This window comes from Astyanax mexicanus, chromosome 4 (genome assembly GCF_023375975.1).
Source record: "Astyanax mexicanus isolate ESR-SI-001 chromosome 4, AstMex3_surface, whole genome shotgun sequence".
Lineage (NCBI taxonomy): Eukaryota > Metazoa > Chordata > Actinopteri > Characiformes > Acestrorhamphidae > Astyanax > Astyanax mexicanus.
In genome coordinates this window covers 44,437,630-44,453,934 of record NC_064411.1, presented here as the reverse complement: position 1 = coordinate 44,453,934, position 16,305 = coordinate 44,437,630, and the positions used below count along the sequence as shown (strand labels likewise).

Below are 16,305 nucleotides of genomic sequence, written 5' to 3'. Positions count from 1 at the left end.
ACTGCAATATCAATAAAACCACATGTCATATGTATCAAATAATATTATCAGCCATACAATAAATAAACTGGGATTTAATTCACACAAATGTATAATAAATGTACAGAAATAATTAAATACAGTAATTACTCTGATTTATCACATAAAATCCATCCTATAGTTTGCAGTGTTTTACAAAATCAGTCCATGTTAAGGCAAAACATGTTTGCGACATTCAAGAGCATCTTTGGAGAGTTAAACTATAATGAAGAACTGAAGAGATCTTGATGCTTGATTAGAGCTGAACCAACAGACAGTGTTCACAGTATCAGGTCAGGCTGTCTCCACTGAACTCAGAGTTTGGAGAAGAGAACGTCTTTAGGACTTTTCTTTTCAATGGCTGCCTGGGCTGACTTAGCAAGATCTTGAGTCTGCAGCATGCTCATGTTCCATGTAGCCTGAAGATATGGAGATAAAGAGAAACTGCAGACTTACACTAAAGCACAACATCAGCTTATTCAGTGTTTTTATTTGATATTAAAGGAACATAATTTATTATATTTTCTATACTAATTCAATAAATGATCAGAATGTGCCATCAGACCTAAGGGAAATCTGTTTTAAGCAAGTTTAGGCATTGACATCTCTTGACAGCAGTGCATTAGCCAGTTTGATGTTTTTAAATTGCCTGTTCAAGCCCCCCCCCCCCACCCCCGCTGAATATTCTGGTCCAAGTTCCACATCCTGGGTTGTCAGGTATGGAACACTGAAGCAGATTATCACAGATCGGAGCAGCATTGGAATCCTTTTAAATCTGTTTAAATCTGTTCTATGATGACACAGAGTAAAATGCGACTATCTACTGGCAATGCGTTTGATAGATGGAGACAGCTAAGGTCTTTACGTAATTTTAGCCAAATAATGTATAACAGCCACTAGTAGATATGGGTATTTTAAATAATTTAAGCAAAAATACACTTGAGGTTCGTGCCATAACGTGTAATATTGGCACTGCTGTGCTGCTCTGTGGCACTCGGCCTGCAGTGCCAATATTACACGTTATAACACAAACCTCAAGTGTATTATTGCAATTATACCACAGTTCCATTATTGCTGTTTCCTGAAAGATTTTGAGTTAAAGAGAAAAATCCGACCTGTTTGGTTATAAACACTCCGCAAGTTAAAATAGTTCCATTGCTGCTCTGTTTGTAGCTGCTATTTGGCTTGTAAGCGCTGCATCGTTGCTAGATTCCCTGTATGTGGCGGAGTAATACATGGATAGCTTCGGTAACAATGCATTACCGGCTGATAATGTCACTCATAAAACGCCTCTCAGCCAATCACATTGCAGGAACTAACTGTGGTATATTTAAACTTTTGAGTGACCGATTTCTACTGTTGGAAAACCACCAGTGGTCTGCATTCAGCTGGGTAATGAAAGCAGTGAGTATTTGAGATAGGTAAAGTGATCCAGACTAGTGCTGCCAAACGGAGTCATGCCACTCAGCCATATACTTACCATATAGTCCAGACTATCAGACACACTGTGGTCTCTGGAGTAGACCAGGTTGATTTTGGTTCCTTGAACAGCAACAGGACTCCGGGCTGCGATCTCTCCTGCTATCTCCATCGCTGCTGTTAACATCGTCTCTTTATCAGGAAGCACACGACTGCAGAGATGCAGGACAGAAGATACACCCACATAAATGAATGTTACACAGAGCTCTCTCATTAATATCGTCAATATGCTTAAAAATAAGAAAGTTACAATATGATAAAATACCAATCATGTTGCCCAGCTACAATAACTGAAAACAGGTTATATGTTTTAAATGGTTAAACTGTGAATACTCCACAGACCATTCATTGAACTACAGTGTAAAGAAAGCTACTTCCATATTCACTGTATATAAAGTTAGGCCCATTAATATTTGGATTTTATTTTGGATTTTGGATGAAAAGGCTTTGTAGAATTTTTTTTTTAATTTCTAAACTTTTCTCTACACTTCCGTTGCATCTTATTTGTTTAATTTCAAATGCAATATGGTAGCATGTGGAGGCCAAGTCACTGTCCAAATATTTTTGGGCCTAACTGTATGTTTACTTCTGTACTTATTCCATCAATTAATCTACCCCCCAGTACACTACAGTACTTTAGTACCAGTAACACACCTGACCAGCCCACAACTCATTGCCTCATCTGAGTACATTTTTCTTGCAGTCAGAGCTAATTCATTCACCAAGCTGAAAGAGAAACAGAAAAAAAGTAAAAAGTCAGTTAGCTGTATTATATTAGATACTCACGTTAGGCTGCAGGTGATGACCCTTACCTGCGGCTGCCTATCACAGTTGGAAGACGTTGCAGAGTTCCTACATCTGCCGCCAAACCGATGTCGACCTCCTATACATAAGTTTAGGATTTATTTAAAAAGTGTCCATTAGAAACATAATTGTTCAGATGTCCCCCTTGTGGTCAAACTATTTAAATGCCTTAAAACTGAGACTATATGTCTTAAAAGTAAAACTCCTAAACAAAATTAGGAATTAATGGAATTATACAGTGCTGTATCATACCAAAGAAAAGCGTTGAAAAAATGCTTCACTGCACACAGACTATAGACTATTAGATAGACTATTTTTTGTTCTGGAAAAGCAAAATAAACATCATGTTTTATTCCTAAAATGCTTAATTCAATTAAAAAAAACTCTACAATCACTTTCAAATATAGCTTGAATATCTGCAAAGAAATGCTTTGGGTATATGTCATAAGAACAAACTACTGCAATGTAATGAATAATGTAACACAACACATTTTAGACATTCTACAATAGAATGAAAAAAATATTTGAACACAGATTGGTGTTTCTATGCCAAAGAACACTCTATAGAAAACTGTAAAGTGCTAAATGACAGGGTTAGGGTTTAAGCACAGTGAGGATATTTTCTTACCTTCACCTGAAACCAAGCATCCTGTGTACAGAGACGAATATCACAAGCTGTCACCATATCTACTCCTGTGACATCACATAAACAATGCATTCAATATAGGGCAGGTTCCACATAAGCACTGTATAGTGTGTATAGAAAGAAATATTGTAGTTGAGATGTAACAGTTCATTTTAAATTTCAAGATGTTTACCCAAACTGACCTCCTCCGATACATCCTCCATGCACTGCCGCTATCACAGGCTTCGGACACTGCACACAAACATCACAGATATTTATAGTACGTGATGACCGAAAGGACATTAAATTTCAACAGCAGTCTAATTGTATATTGGCAAAAGTAATGGGACAGCGGTAAGAAAACTGATCATGAAGGGACAGTATTTATTGGATTTTGCTTAAGCCTTATAGTGGGTGCTAGATATGAATGGTAATGATCGTGACCGGCAGCGTCTGGCTAGAATTGTCTATTTGAACCATCAGAAAAGCTACTCTCCAATGAAGGACAGCCAACACACATATCCAGCAGGTCAGTGCAGAATTCTTTAGCTTCCATCAGACATGGGAAAAAACGTCATGGGACACAATACTAGAATTGACATTTGGCATGTCAGTGTTTGTATAGTATAGTGTGTATGCAGTCCAACAGATACAGGAAAATATAATAAATTCTCAGATTCATCTTAATTCCTTTTTTAAAGCTTCTGTATCAATACACTAAACATTCCAATTGCATTTGCTTAAGCCTATATTTGCTATTTATGCAATACTGATAAACAATATAAAATTACAAATGTTTAAAAAAGTAATTTAATTAAAAATAAACATGTTTAATTATAGATTTCTAGCTACTAGTCTGCCTTTGTTCAACACTTAAGTGGTTTTGAACATTGATTATTACATCCAGTGTTCAACCTCATTTGCAAGGTAACACCTCACAATTTATACAGGTTGCTATCCCACTTGATTAACATACTGCTACAGACGTTTGGCATGTCAGTGTATACTACATCACAGATAATGGTGTAATAAGCTAACCTTTTCAATGACTGAGAAAGATTCCTGGAATTTTAAGATAATATGGTGAGTGGTCCACGCTTTCCTGGCAGCGTCATCTGCTACAGGGTCCAGCAAAGCACCAGCCACATCCATAAGGTCAATACCTAAACACAGCGTTTAACACACAATACCATGATAGCACATAATGAGCTACCCCTAACACTTTCCTAAAAACTGTTATTTTAAACAAACAACAGAGAAGAAAACATTTTTTAATTTATACATCAAAATCTGCCACAGTTAAAGCTTCACCCACGGGCTTTCACTCTAAAGCATGTGCTCAAATACCTAATCAGTAACCTGAGAGAGAGACATTACCAGCTAGGAAAAGAGTATTATTAACTGGCAATCTATGATCAGCTGTGGTCCATCATGATCACTAACAGGAAGTTAAGAGATCTTGTTCTTGGAAGGTTAACAAAAGGCATTTTAAATGTATAAAAGCATTTTACGGCAGGTTTTACCATTTCTTTCTTTGTACGTGAAAAACTAAACCTTAATTTAAACAATGCACAGAAAAAGAAGGGATATTACCTGATGTAAAAATCTTCCCAGCACCTGACAAGACCACCACACGGCATTCTGGGTCTTCTGTGATCTGATTAAAGCAATCTATCATTTCACTGCAGAAAAAAAGAGAAAAACATATTTAAGCATACAATTCCTAAGTATCTAGTGCTTTAGATTATTAGCCTTTTTTTTGTTTAAAATCCATAAAGAATCTACAAATATATGTATATATTTTTTTACTGACAATTTTTTCTAGGTGGATAATGTTTGAAATATTGTTAGGTTCTATTATGAGAACCAAAAAATAAAAACAGTTAAGTTTTAATTGGCCAGCACTATTCCATATTAAAAATGTGACAACAAATAGCAAAACAGCACACCTCCAGAAGGCCTTGTTCATGGCGTTGCGTTTGTCAGGACGGTGCAGCTCCACGTGAGTTACATGAGAGGCTGGTTGGCTGATTGACAGGGTGGTGAAAGGTGGGGTGGGTCCAGAGGCAGACATGGCTCTAACAGCATTCAGTGCAGGATGATACAGCCTCCTACCTGATCAACAATAATCAGTAAATCAATACTGTGATTATACTGTAAGATCTTTACTATTAGGATATGTTTTACGCTGCCCTCATACCAAATTGGTCCAGATAAGTCTCTGAGGGTAAATCGGCATATTCACATTTTTAAATCAAAAGGAGTCATGCTCATCAAAAAAGATGCTGGATATCCTGATATCAATGTGAATTGCAATACATGAAGATCTAAATTCTAAATTACCATAATTTAAACTCCTTAAGTCTACAAATTACCTTAAACTGCAGGCTGTTGTGAACATTGTGACCTTTCACCTATTTTTACAGCTGGGGTGACAGTCAGGTCTGGTTAGTAGTGATAAATAAACTAGCCTAATGAAATAATATCTGAAATAGCCACAATTACTAACCATAAACCTTCGGCTACTACTTAAATAAAGAAAAAAGTGTACCATAGGTGTACTAATGACTTAATACTTCAGTCATATTAAAAGGCTGGAGTCTCAAAGCATGTCGTCGCTGTCCAATGTAAAACACTTATCTCAATTTTTATAGATTTTTAGTTTACTACATAATCTGAACAGACAAACTGTCCCTTACACTGTGCCACATTTTCTTGATGAATGGACCAATAGATTTTTTTTCAAAATGACCTGAAACTATTTTTACATTGACTTCCATTGAAAGTTTTTTCTCTCCTGTAAAGTTGCTGTTTTGGAGATAAGTATTTTTTATTGGACAGTGACAATGTAGAAAATAGATTTAGCTAGCTAATTGAATTCAATTCTTCTCTATTCTATTCTGTTGTTCCAGTAGCATCTGCATGGACATATTTAGGTGAATTACAGTACCAAAAAGTTTGGACACACCTTCTTCTTATTCAATGTTTATTTATTTATTTCTACATTGTAGATAGGGGTGTGCCATATCGTACGCGATAATATCGCCAAAATTTTCAATATCGTGTACGATATTATACTCTGAAATATCATGCCATATCACCCACCCCTTAATTATCACATCGGGGTACTACTTTTTTTGCTGTTTTTAGCAAAAGAAAAATTCACACTGTTCTCATTTCCCATTATATATCTACTAGAGACAGATTATATCTGTATCATTTATTTTACTTTAATCCTGGATATACGGAGATATACAGAGTGCATTATTAGTATCAATACATTCTGGATCATTGACTTCTGTTACAAATTTTAATAATTTCTTGTATTTTTTTATATCTCAGCTAAGAGTGTGCCAAATCATATTGTATGTTTTAATATTCAATTTGGTGCAGTAGTGTATTCTTGAAATATTTTTTTTAATTCAGTGTTTTATCCTATCGCCAAGAGTATCATTATCGCGAAAATACCATGAAATATTGTGATATTATTTTAGGGCCATATTGCCCACCCCTCATTGTAGACTAATATTAAAGTAATGAAAACAGTTAAGGAGCACATATAGAATCACTGTATGTAGTAAAATAAAAAAATGTTTGTCCTCCACAATCCTTTGACCTAAACCTGATCAATTGAGATGGTGATTTGGGATGAGCTGAAGCTTCACAGCGTGAAGGAAAAGCAGCAACTATTGTTCAGCACCTCCAGGAACTCCTTCAAGATGCTGAGAAATCTATTCCAGGTGACTTTCCCTCATGAAAACACAGAGATTAAAATACCAAGAGTGTGCAGATCTGTCCTCAAAGCTAAATGTGGTACTTAGAAGAAACTAAAGTATAAAACATATTCTGGTTTGTTTAACACTTTTTCTATACAGAATAATTCTGCATGCATTCCTGTATAGCTTTTATATAGTCTTTTAATGTTAAATTCACAATGTAAACCAAATAAAAATAAAGAAAACACCTTGAATGAGAAGAGGTGTGTCCAAACTATTGCCTGGTACGGTATGCTAAATGGTACAGTTAAATCTTAAAATTAATATACTGTATTAAATGTAACACAGGAGCAATACAGTATCTGTACTTACTTCCAGACAGAGCAGATCTGATAATGGAGCTCATTCCGCACTTTGCCCTGTACTATAAGAGAGTCTGTCCTGATCTGAGGTCAGTCCCTCTCAGTTAAACAGTAGAAAAAAAAGATATTGTGACTCATAAAAGGTTAAATAAGCGCAAATAACTTGCCAACGTAAATAAACGGGCTAGCTAGGGTTTAACAGATAAACGTATTTTCTGTACAGTATTCCCTCTGAGTCAGTTTAAATGAAATGAGCTAATTAACGTTAAGGTTCTTTAAAAAGTTATTTATTATTAACATGACTGACACAGTCCCCGCTCCTGTTTCTGCTCCTACGGTGTCTCAGAAGGTCCAAACAGACTACCCGTTCCCTTCAAATAGCGTATGAACCAGAAAAAAAAAATCTATAATTTGTAAAACTAGGACTCTCAGAAAACGTCTGCTGTTTATTCTATTAGCTACATATTATTTATTTAGTTACATGTGAATTAAATAATAAAAAATAATTCATACTACTAATACTATGACAAATTAAGACATTAAAAATAATTAATGTTGGGGACAGCTTATATGATAGACAGGTTAAATAATACATAAATAAATATATAAATCAATAAATCAATCAATAAATAAATACATTATGCTGGTGACAGCTTAAAAAAACAGATTGGTAATTAAATAAATACATAAAACAATTATTGCTGGAGACACTTTAAAATGACATAATTAAATATATGAATAAATACAATAAATAATGCTGATAAAATATAACAGATAGGCAATTAAATAAATACATAAAATAATGCTGGTGACAGCTTAAAAACAATAGATAGGCAATTTAATAAATAAATAAATAATGCTGAGGACAGCTTACAAAATAACTGATAGGTAATAAAATAAATACATAAAATAATTAATGCTGATGACAGCTTAAAAAAATAACTGTATTTACTGTAAAATACTATCAAGTACTATAAGCTTTATTGCATAAACTATGAGGTATTATGTTATTGTTATTGCTTTATTATTATGCTATTTGTCTGCTAAAGGTAAGTTCATGCTTTACTGCCATTTATTAATTGTCATATTTCTCACATTTAAACAGGGAAAGTGTACAACCTCATACTACTAATACTGCAAAACCTTTGTGTTTTTGCCTGCTAAATTTTATACATATAGTTATTGCACTCATGACCGATAACAAATAAATAAAAATAACACACAAAGAAGAAGTTTTTGGAATTGAAAGTTTATATTATGTGTGAAAATAATAATGACACATGTAAATGATTACAGTATTGGAGTGAGAGGATATTTATTAGGGGATTAAAACTGTACAATTGAACAAAGGTTCTAGTATCCTGTTGAGCTGCCTCTAGCCTGGATACAGACATTCACATTCAGTAATGCATCCTGACGCATATATACTGTGTGTGGGCAAGCAATATCTTTCTAAAAAATGGAAATTGGGAGCCCTGCCATCACAGCAATCTGGGGTGTGGGGTGCAATTTACATTCCTTATTTATAAAAATCAATTTTTTATTTCACACACAAGAGACAAAAGATCCTAAATATATATTAAATGTCAATTAAAGCTGAAGTTTAATGCAGAAATTACACTTTTTACATTAACAATGAAAACAACTCTTGTGTTGTTTATTCTGTTACCAGATCAGTCATACTTGCCAGTATCTAGCTGAATGAATCCACGTTAAGGCAAAACATTTTAGATCAGTAAAGAGTCTTTAGACTGTTATTATTAGAATGATAAAGAACTGGTAAACATGAAGAACTGAAGAAATCTTGATGCTGAATCCACACTGATCAAAGGCATTTTTCACAGTCCATTAAGAAACCAAGGGATCTTCTCTCTTAGTGTGTGTCCTCTCAATCTAGAGTTTGGAGAAGACAACGTCTTTAGGAGTTTTCTTCTCCATGGCTGCCTGGGCCGACTTCATAAGGTCCTGAGTCTGCAGCATGCTCATGTTCCATGTTGCCTGATGATATGGAGGCAGAGAGAAGGACACTGAGTCAGCTGAACTGGTCATAATAGTGAGAGATGTGTTCAAGTCTAAGAGCGGGTCCAATGCAAACCTAATTTAAATTTCCTTAAAAGATATGAGGGTGTCAATATTGTATGTCTGTTTTGTTCATATATACACACATGTACACTAGATAAATGTCTCTTTAGGTGTCATTTGATTTTTAGTAAAATGATATATAATAATTTCATATTATATTAATAAGAATACTGGAGTATATTCCATTCTACAGGCTACTGTAAATACTGTACTGGCACTTTACTGCTGTGTACATTTTAACTGTAATTACCTCATCCATGTGTCCACACACTGCAGAATATATGTTATTAGAATATATGTATTGCACCTTAGACTTAATTACCAACTATACAGTTTCAGTTATTATATCCTGGTATAAATACATTATGTTTTTCCATTTAAATGTTACTTTTACATCTTTGTGCACATGTGTGTTTCTGTATGTAGGCAGCTGGAACAATTTTTCCTAATTTCCTATTAAAATGCAGTGTCTATGAAAACCTATAATAAAATCAAATGTAGTGACTGGTCCATTTAGACCATAGTCACCCTCTCTATAATTACCATATAGTCCAGACTCTCAGCCACACTGTGATCTCTTGCGTATATCAGGTTGATTTTGGTTCCTTGAACAGCAACAGGACTCCGGGCTGCGATCTCTCCTGCTATCTCCATCGCTGCCGTTAACACAGTCTCTTTATCGGGAAGCACACGACTGCAGAGATGCAGGACAGAAGATAAACACACAAAAAAACTGATAAAGATGAGCAACAATCGATTTAAAATCCCCTCCAACATCATGCCTGAGAATGTGATTTATTGAAGATCGATTGAAACCTGATACTGGGTACCAGATGGATGGGTCATTCTATTACTGGAATTTTGCATTTAAAATTTAACACTCTTCAATCCACAGTGTGTCATGTGTGTAACGGGAATAAATCATAGAATAGGGCATTACCACTTAGAGTGGACAGTGCAGCACATGGTAATGATCTTAACCAGCGGCATCTTGCTAGAATTATCAGATGATCACTTTCACATTCAGTGCAGGATCTCCCTGTGCATATTCCACAGATCAGAGCAGTGTTTTTTTTTTAAGCCTTCATAGGACATGCCAAAAGTCATGGGATAAGATACTAGTCTCATGTCCAGTGACATCTGGCATGCCAATGTGCAGTACAGTGCAGAGTACCAACAACACACCTGACCAGTCCACAACTCTTTGCTTCATCTGAGTACATTTTTCTTGCAGTCAGGGCTAATTCATTCACCAAGCTGAAAGAGAAACAGAAGAAAATGGAAAAAACTTAGTTAGCTGCATTACATTAGATACTCATATTAGGCTGCAGGTGATGACCCTTACCTGCGGTTACCGATCACACTTGGAAGACGCTGCAGAGTTCCTACATCTGCCGCCAAACCGATATCTACCTCCTGAATATGAAAGATTGTAGTGATTTAGGATGTAGGTATCATTCATTTATTTATTTATACATTATATATTTAATTATTAAATAGTGTCAATTTTAAATAGAGACAGGATTGTGCAAATGTGCCTCCTTAAAACTGGGTCTGCCAAATTTGGAACACAATATAAGGCAAAGACAGCATTCTGCAGTTTTGGCTTTTTAAAAAAGCTCTATTACCAGATACAAGTACCAGATGCAGTTTGCAAGTTGCAAAACGCTTGATAGATGAAGATAGCTTAGAGCCCAGGGGGACTACAAGACAGATGACAAACTGTCTAATTGTCTCATGAACAGGTACATGACATGACATGAAGTTACAAGCACCACACAAGACAGAAAATATTGAAATCCTCTTTTAAGTATTTTATCTGACATGTTAATTAATTAACATAGCAAAATAAACTCCTACATTTCATAATAATAATAATAATAAAAATTGAAATATGATGGAGTGTAAAAGATCTGAACACAAATAAGTATTTGACCTTAGATACACATGAAACTGTAAACTTCTGTATTACAGGAAAACACTCTTAAGGTTATTTCCATACCTTTACCGAAAACCAAGAATCCTGTGAACAGAGGCGAATATCACAGGCTGTGATCAGGTCCACTCCTGCCACAGCAAAACACACAATCACAAAATTATAACTGAAGACGATAAAATACACAAATAATATATTTGACCCCACTTACCAATAACGTATCACAAACAAAAACATAACAATACGAAATAGCATGATACTGATATTGTCCCACTACTAGTATTTAGTATTTATTTCACAATGACTCATGACCCTTCCTGCATCTATCTCTTAGAATTAGGTCTGAAACAGTCACTATTTATGCTTGGTCAATATAAATGACACAGAAATAATTACAATAAACAATATTTTATTGTTTTATGTCACTAATTTAATGTCATATAATTACCAACTGACCTGCTCCCACACATGCTCCATGCACTGCCACCACCACAGGCTTTGGGCACTGCACAGAAACATCATGAAGATCATTAAGACCCAACAAATCTCAATCACTGTAAGGGCGTCTGATTATGTATTGAATGTGTTTGCAGTCCGGCTAGTAGAAATGGGGAAAGTAATCATTTTCAAGTGCATTACAGTTATCTCTTGAAAGATTTAGCGTCAATATGCACAAAAAAACAACATTGCATTTATAAAAGACATATTTTAAACTGAAAACGCAAATTATCTAAATAAATATAATGTAAAATAATGTAAGGATTAAACAAAAAATTGTTTGGTTACAGATGTGGAGCACATAACCTTCTCCAAATCACAATGTCACATGTGTACGTCACGTGAATATGTGACAGAACACTAACAATACCGCCCACTGTTGACACACAGTGCAGTGTGTGGTAATGATTATGACTGGCGATGTCTGGCTAGTTCTCTTGAGCTTCCAAGGTATGTGGCAAAAGTCATGGGACCCAATATGATAATTACCTATCCCATTGCATGTGGCAGGTCAGTGTATAATACAGTATAACAGACAATGATGTAATAACTAATAAGCTTACCTTTTCAATAACTGAGAAAGTTTCCTGGTATTTGGTAATAATGCGGCGAACGTGCCATGCCATCCTGGCGGTGTCGTCTCCTTCAGGCTGCAGGATTTCACTAGCCATGTCCATAAGGTCAATACCTATACAGAAGATTTGCATCAGTCCACAGTCAGTGCTGGCCACCTTACATACCCTATTAAATATGAATTAAGGGGCTCCAGCCTGTTCTGCTGAAGAGATTTATGAAACAATGAAAAAAGGGGCTAAAAGAGAAAGAGAGTTTGAACTACTTCACCTGATGTAAAAACCTTCCCAGCACCTGAGAAGACCACCGCACGGCATTCTGGGTCCTCTGCGATTTGGTTAAAACATTCAACCATTTCTCTGCAGAAAGAAAGAAATGTATTTAAGCAACCATGAAGTTCATATTATGGGGTGGGCAATATGGCCCCAAAATAATATTACAAAGTTCCTGGGTATTTCTGTGATAAGGATATTCCTGGTGATACAACAAAACACTAAAAATTATTCTTTTAATATTTCAAGAAAATACTACTGCATCCAAATAAATGCTAGTTTTAAATCAGCTGTAAACATATTTGTTTACTTAATAAAAATTAGTAAAGCTTCACATAAAATAGCAAAACAACTACTTTTAAGACATAATAATTTTATTATCACAATATAGATGGACATGGATATAGTTACTACAATTATGGCAACATTATTGTGTACAATATGATATGGCATGACTTTACTACACAGAAAACTATATATTGTTTTTATTTTTTGTCATTAACCAAGTATATAGATTAGAGCTGGGTGATGTGGCAATATTCTGCATTATTAACAATACACATCAGAATTACTTATATTTTTTACTTAAGAGATAATAAGCATTAAATCCATATGTTATATATACTGTTACTCTCTAAACCTAAAAAATTATTTATATTTAAGGTATTTACATTTAACAATAACACAGTTTATTTTTCCAGCAATAGTCTTAACAGATGAAAACAGAAACTTTTATATCTTATTAATATCCATGAACCTTTACCTCCAAAAAGCCTTGTTCATGGCGTTGCGTTTGTCAGGACGGTGCAGCTCCACGTGAGTTACATGAGTGGCTGGTTGGCTGATTGACAGGGTGGTGAAGGGTGGGGTGGGTCCAGAGGCAGACATGGCTCTAACAGCAGTCAGGGCAGGATGATACAGCCTCCTACCTGATTAATGTTAATCAACAGATTAGTACTGTATTATTTAATACTGTGGATAAGATCCCCGGCCGGGTTGCCAGATTTGGGTCATTTTAGGTTATTTTGAAATGCAGGCATGGGTGTAAATGATGGATTCGTGGGGTATTGTCTTAATATTCCATGGCACCATGTACTGTATATTTGATAGTTTGAGTTCAGATGCAGTCACAGAAGATGCAGAAAGAATAGCAGGTCTGATGAGACACTGTATATGTATTCTTTTTTATTTTATTTCAGGCATCAATCATTTTCAACAAATGATTAGGATAGCATCAATTATATTAAGCAACCTAACTTATGATGGTATGTCTGATAGGCTACTAAATTCAGTTTTTAATAAATCATTTTGACCTGAAGAAACTAGTTTTGTAGCAATGGAGAAAAAAATGGCGAAATTGACAAAACCCTGCCCAAAACTGTTTACTTCATGATTACCTTCTGTGTTCATTTTTGTCTCCTTCCAAAAGACAAATGCTTTTTTGTTGTTTTTTACATAATTCTATATGCGTTAATATTGTCGAAAATAAAATAAATTACATAAATAAAGAAATAAATAAAAACATTGAACAAAAAGGTGTGACCAAATTTTTGACAGGTACTGTACATGTAAAAAAAAGTCAACATAATGCTAGGGAAAATAAATAAATATACTCAATATGTCATCCTCCTCTACACAGTTAATTTTTTTATTTATATTAATGCTATAAGGACTTAGATAATAATGCTTAATTGCAACAATAGAAGATGCTTAATGCGTTAATTAAAAAAAGATTTTCTTTATTTTATATATGTAATAAATCCTAATTACAATACACAACAGGAGTTCAGATCCTGATGATTTAGATTGAACTTCTTATTTCTGACCTTCAGAAGTCTGGGGTTTACAGCGGACTGCTGTAAAGCAGCCTCTGACCTTTCACCTACTTTCATCACCTGCTAGCTCTTTAGCTAGCTAACCTAAATATGCAGCGAACATAGCTAATAACAGAGTAATGCAAACACAAGAACAGCTGAAAACAACTAGTACTCACATGCTAAACACTTTAGAACAGCTTGTATTAAGTTATTAAAGATCTAGCCAGGATAACAATAGTTCTATAGGTTCATCTAAGGTGACACTCATATAGCTATGGGTAAAACATACAGTAAAACAAAAATATATAGCTAGCTAGCTTATATAAATGACCCACAATGATTAATCATTTATATGAATAAAAGAAAACTTTATTTTTAAGACATAGCTATCTTGCTATCTGCCTATTGAAATACATTGAAACAAGGTTGGCATCAGAACTGATTTAATTGTAAACATTGATCTGACGTTGATTGGATGTTATGATGGATTAAACTTTATTTACATTAAATACACTACGTATATCTTGTTTATTTATTATTCTAATAGCCTAGCCATGTAATGTAAAAGAAACATTTAAATACTGATTATTAATATATATAAAACTATTATTAGCTAGCTATTTTTGAGAAGCACCTTTCATTTAACAGCATTAGGTTAATGTGAGATTCATGTAGATTCAAAACATTTAAATGAACGTTTATTTAATGTCAATGTAATGAATTTCAACAATAACTGATTATGCCTATGAGTCAATATAGGTTATATAAAGGTTGTTTAAACATTATTAACCTTAAAATAAGTAGGTTAATGCAACCAATACATGCAAACACGTTTATTCAATGTTTTTTTGTTAACCTACTAGCTAGGGTACAGACTGTGTGTACTGTGATAGCTAGTTAGTTAGGCTAGGCTAACAGAGTTTCTGTAGCTAGCTAGGTTTAAACAATGCCCTGAAGGAGGCAGAACGGTGTTAAATCTCACATTTTAAGATGAATTTACTGATCTTAATGTATCACAGCAGTATCAGCGTCTCTGTACTTACTTCCAGACAGAGCAGATCTGATAATGGAGCTCATTTCGCACTTTGTCCTGTAGTTTAACAGTGTATTGATCTGATCCGCAGTGTCTCTCTCTGTGTTTCCAGGCGAATCTGAACACCTGAACCAGTCTGAGTCTGAGGAGACTGAGGAGTTACCAGAGCCGTATGAACAGAAATCACCGCTTAAACAGATCTTACTTCATAATAAACGCTATTCACACTTTCCCCTCCTGCTCCTACGGTGTCTGCAGAGGTCCAAAAATGCTTCAGTTCACCGAGGTAACCTAAATGTTTCACATTCGCATTTTCAGAAGGTTAACTAACTGGTTTGCAATGGCTCATTACCTTTTGGCTATTATATATCTATACAGCTCTGGAAAAATTAAGAGACCACTTCAGTCTCTGAATCAGTTTCTCTGATTTTGCTATTTATAGGTATATGTTTAAGTAAAATGAACGTTGTTTTATTCTATAAACTACAGACAACTTTTCTCCCAAATTCTAAATAAAAATGTTGTCATTAAGAGGATTTATTTGCAGTAAATGAGAAATGGCTGAAAAAAAGATGCAGAGCTTTCAGACCTCAAATAATGCAAATAAAACAAGTTCATATTCATAAAGTTTTAAGAGTTTAGAAATCAATATTTGGTTGAATAACCCTGGTTTTTATTATTTACAGTTTTATGCATCTTGGCATGTTCTCCTCCACCAGTCATACACTTCTTTTGGATAACTTTATGCCACTACTGGTGCAAAAAAATCAAGCTCAAAAATCTTGTAAAGCTGTTAAAAAAGTGACTCAAAAGTCAGTCACAATTTATTTTGACCTAGTTATAATAGATTACCTTAGGTCACACTCTTGACAAACCATTATTCTTAGAGGTAGAATCAAATTATCTAATCATCTGAGGGTGTATGTGGTTTTACCACTGGTGATTAGCATCATGAGGAGGCAAATTTATTTTACTTTTTAGATTTAGGCAAAAAGTGAAAATATGGGATGTATAATCATAATCCATTTAATAAATGTAACATGGAAATACATTAATAAACAACTACTGTATTGGTGTATCCATATGATTT

The 16,305-nt window shown here is 34.6% G+C and overlaps 1 protein-coding gene across 3 annotated transcripts; it reads right to left on the bottom strand.

The window, feature by feature from the left end:
• Positions 1 to 54: 54 nt before the first annotated feature.
• On the bottom strand, positions 55 to 15,514 carry LOC103040042 (delta(3,5)-Delta(2,4)-dienoyl-CoA isomerase, mitochondrial). 3 transcript variants are annotated; one of them, XM_049478801.1, is made up of 10 exons: positions 15,226 to 15,514; positions 4,876 to 5,041; positions 4,520 to 4,608; positions 3,965 to 4,089; positions 3,130 to 3,178; positions 2,930 to 2,994; positions 2,310 to 2,380; positions 2,152 to 2,223; positions 1,499 to 1,649; positions 55 to 437 (listed from the first exon to the last, which is right to left on the bottom strand). In XM_049478801.1, the coding sequence occupies exons 1-10, from the start codon at positions 15,257 to 15,259 to the stop codon at positions 333 to 335; spliced, it is 927 nt and encodes a 308-aa protein (XP_049334758.1). In that variant the 5' UTR covers positions 15,260 to 15,514; the 3' UTR covers positions 55 to 332. The 3 variants fall into 3 exon arrangements, with proteins under 3 accessions (XP_049334758.1, XP_007232365.3, XP_007232364.1); XM_007232303.4 differs by lacking the exon at positions 15,226 to 15,514 and adding an exon at positions 7,015 to 7,354; XM_007232302.4 differs by lacking the exons at positions 55 to 437; positions 1,499 to 1,649; positions 2,152 to 2,223; ... (4 more) ...; positions 4,520 to 4,608; positions 4,876 to 5,041 and adding exons at positions 8,584 to 9,002; positions 9,630 to 9,780; positions 10,272 to 10,343; ... (4 more) ...; positions 12,364 to 12,452; positions 13,129 to 13,294 and having other exon boundaries at positions 15,226 to 15,484.
• Between the last annotated feature and the right edge of the window lie 791 nt (positions 15,515 to 16,305).

Coding starts and splice junctions, on each gene's coding strand:
- LOC103040042 (XM_049478801.1), bottom strand. CDS start 15,259: ATGAGCTCCATTATCAGATCTGCTCTGTCTGGAA. Junction 5,042..15,225: donor CAGATCTGCTCTGTCTGGAA/GTAAGTACAGAG, acceptor ATTGTTGATCAG/GTAGGAGGCTGTATCATCCT. Junction 2,995..3,129: donor TGGAGGATGTATCGGAGGAG/GTCAGTTTGGGT, acceptor GTGATGTCACAG/GAGTAGATATGGTGACAGCT.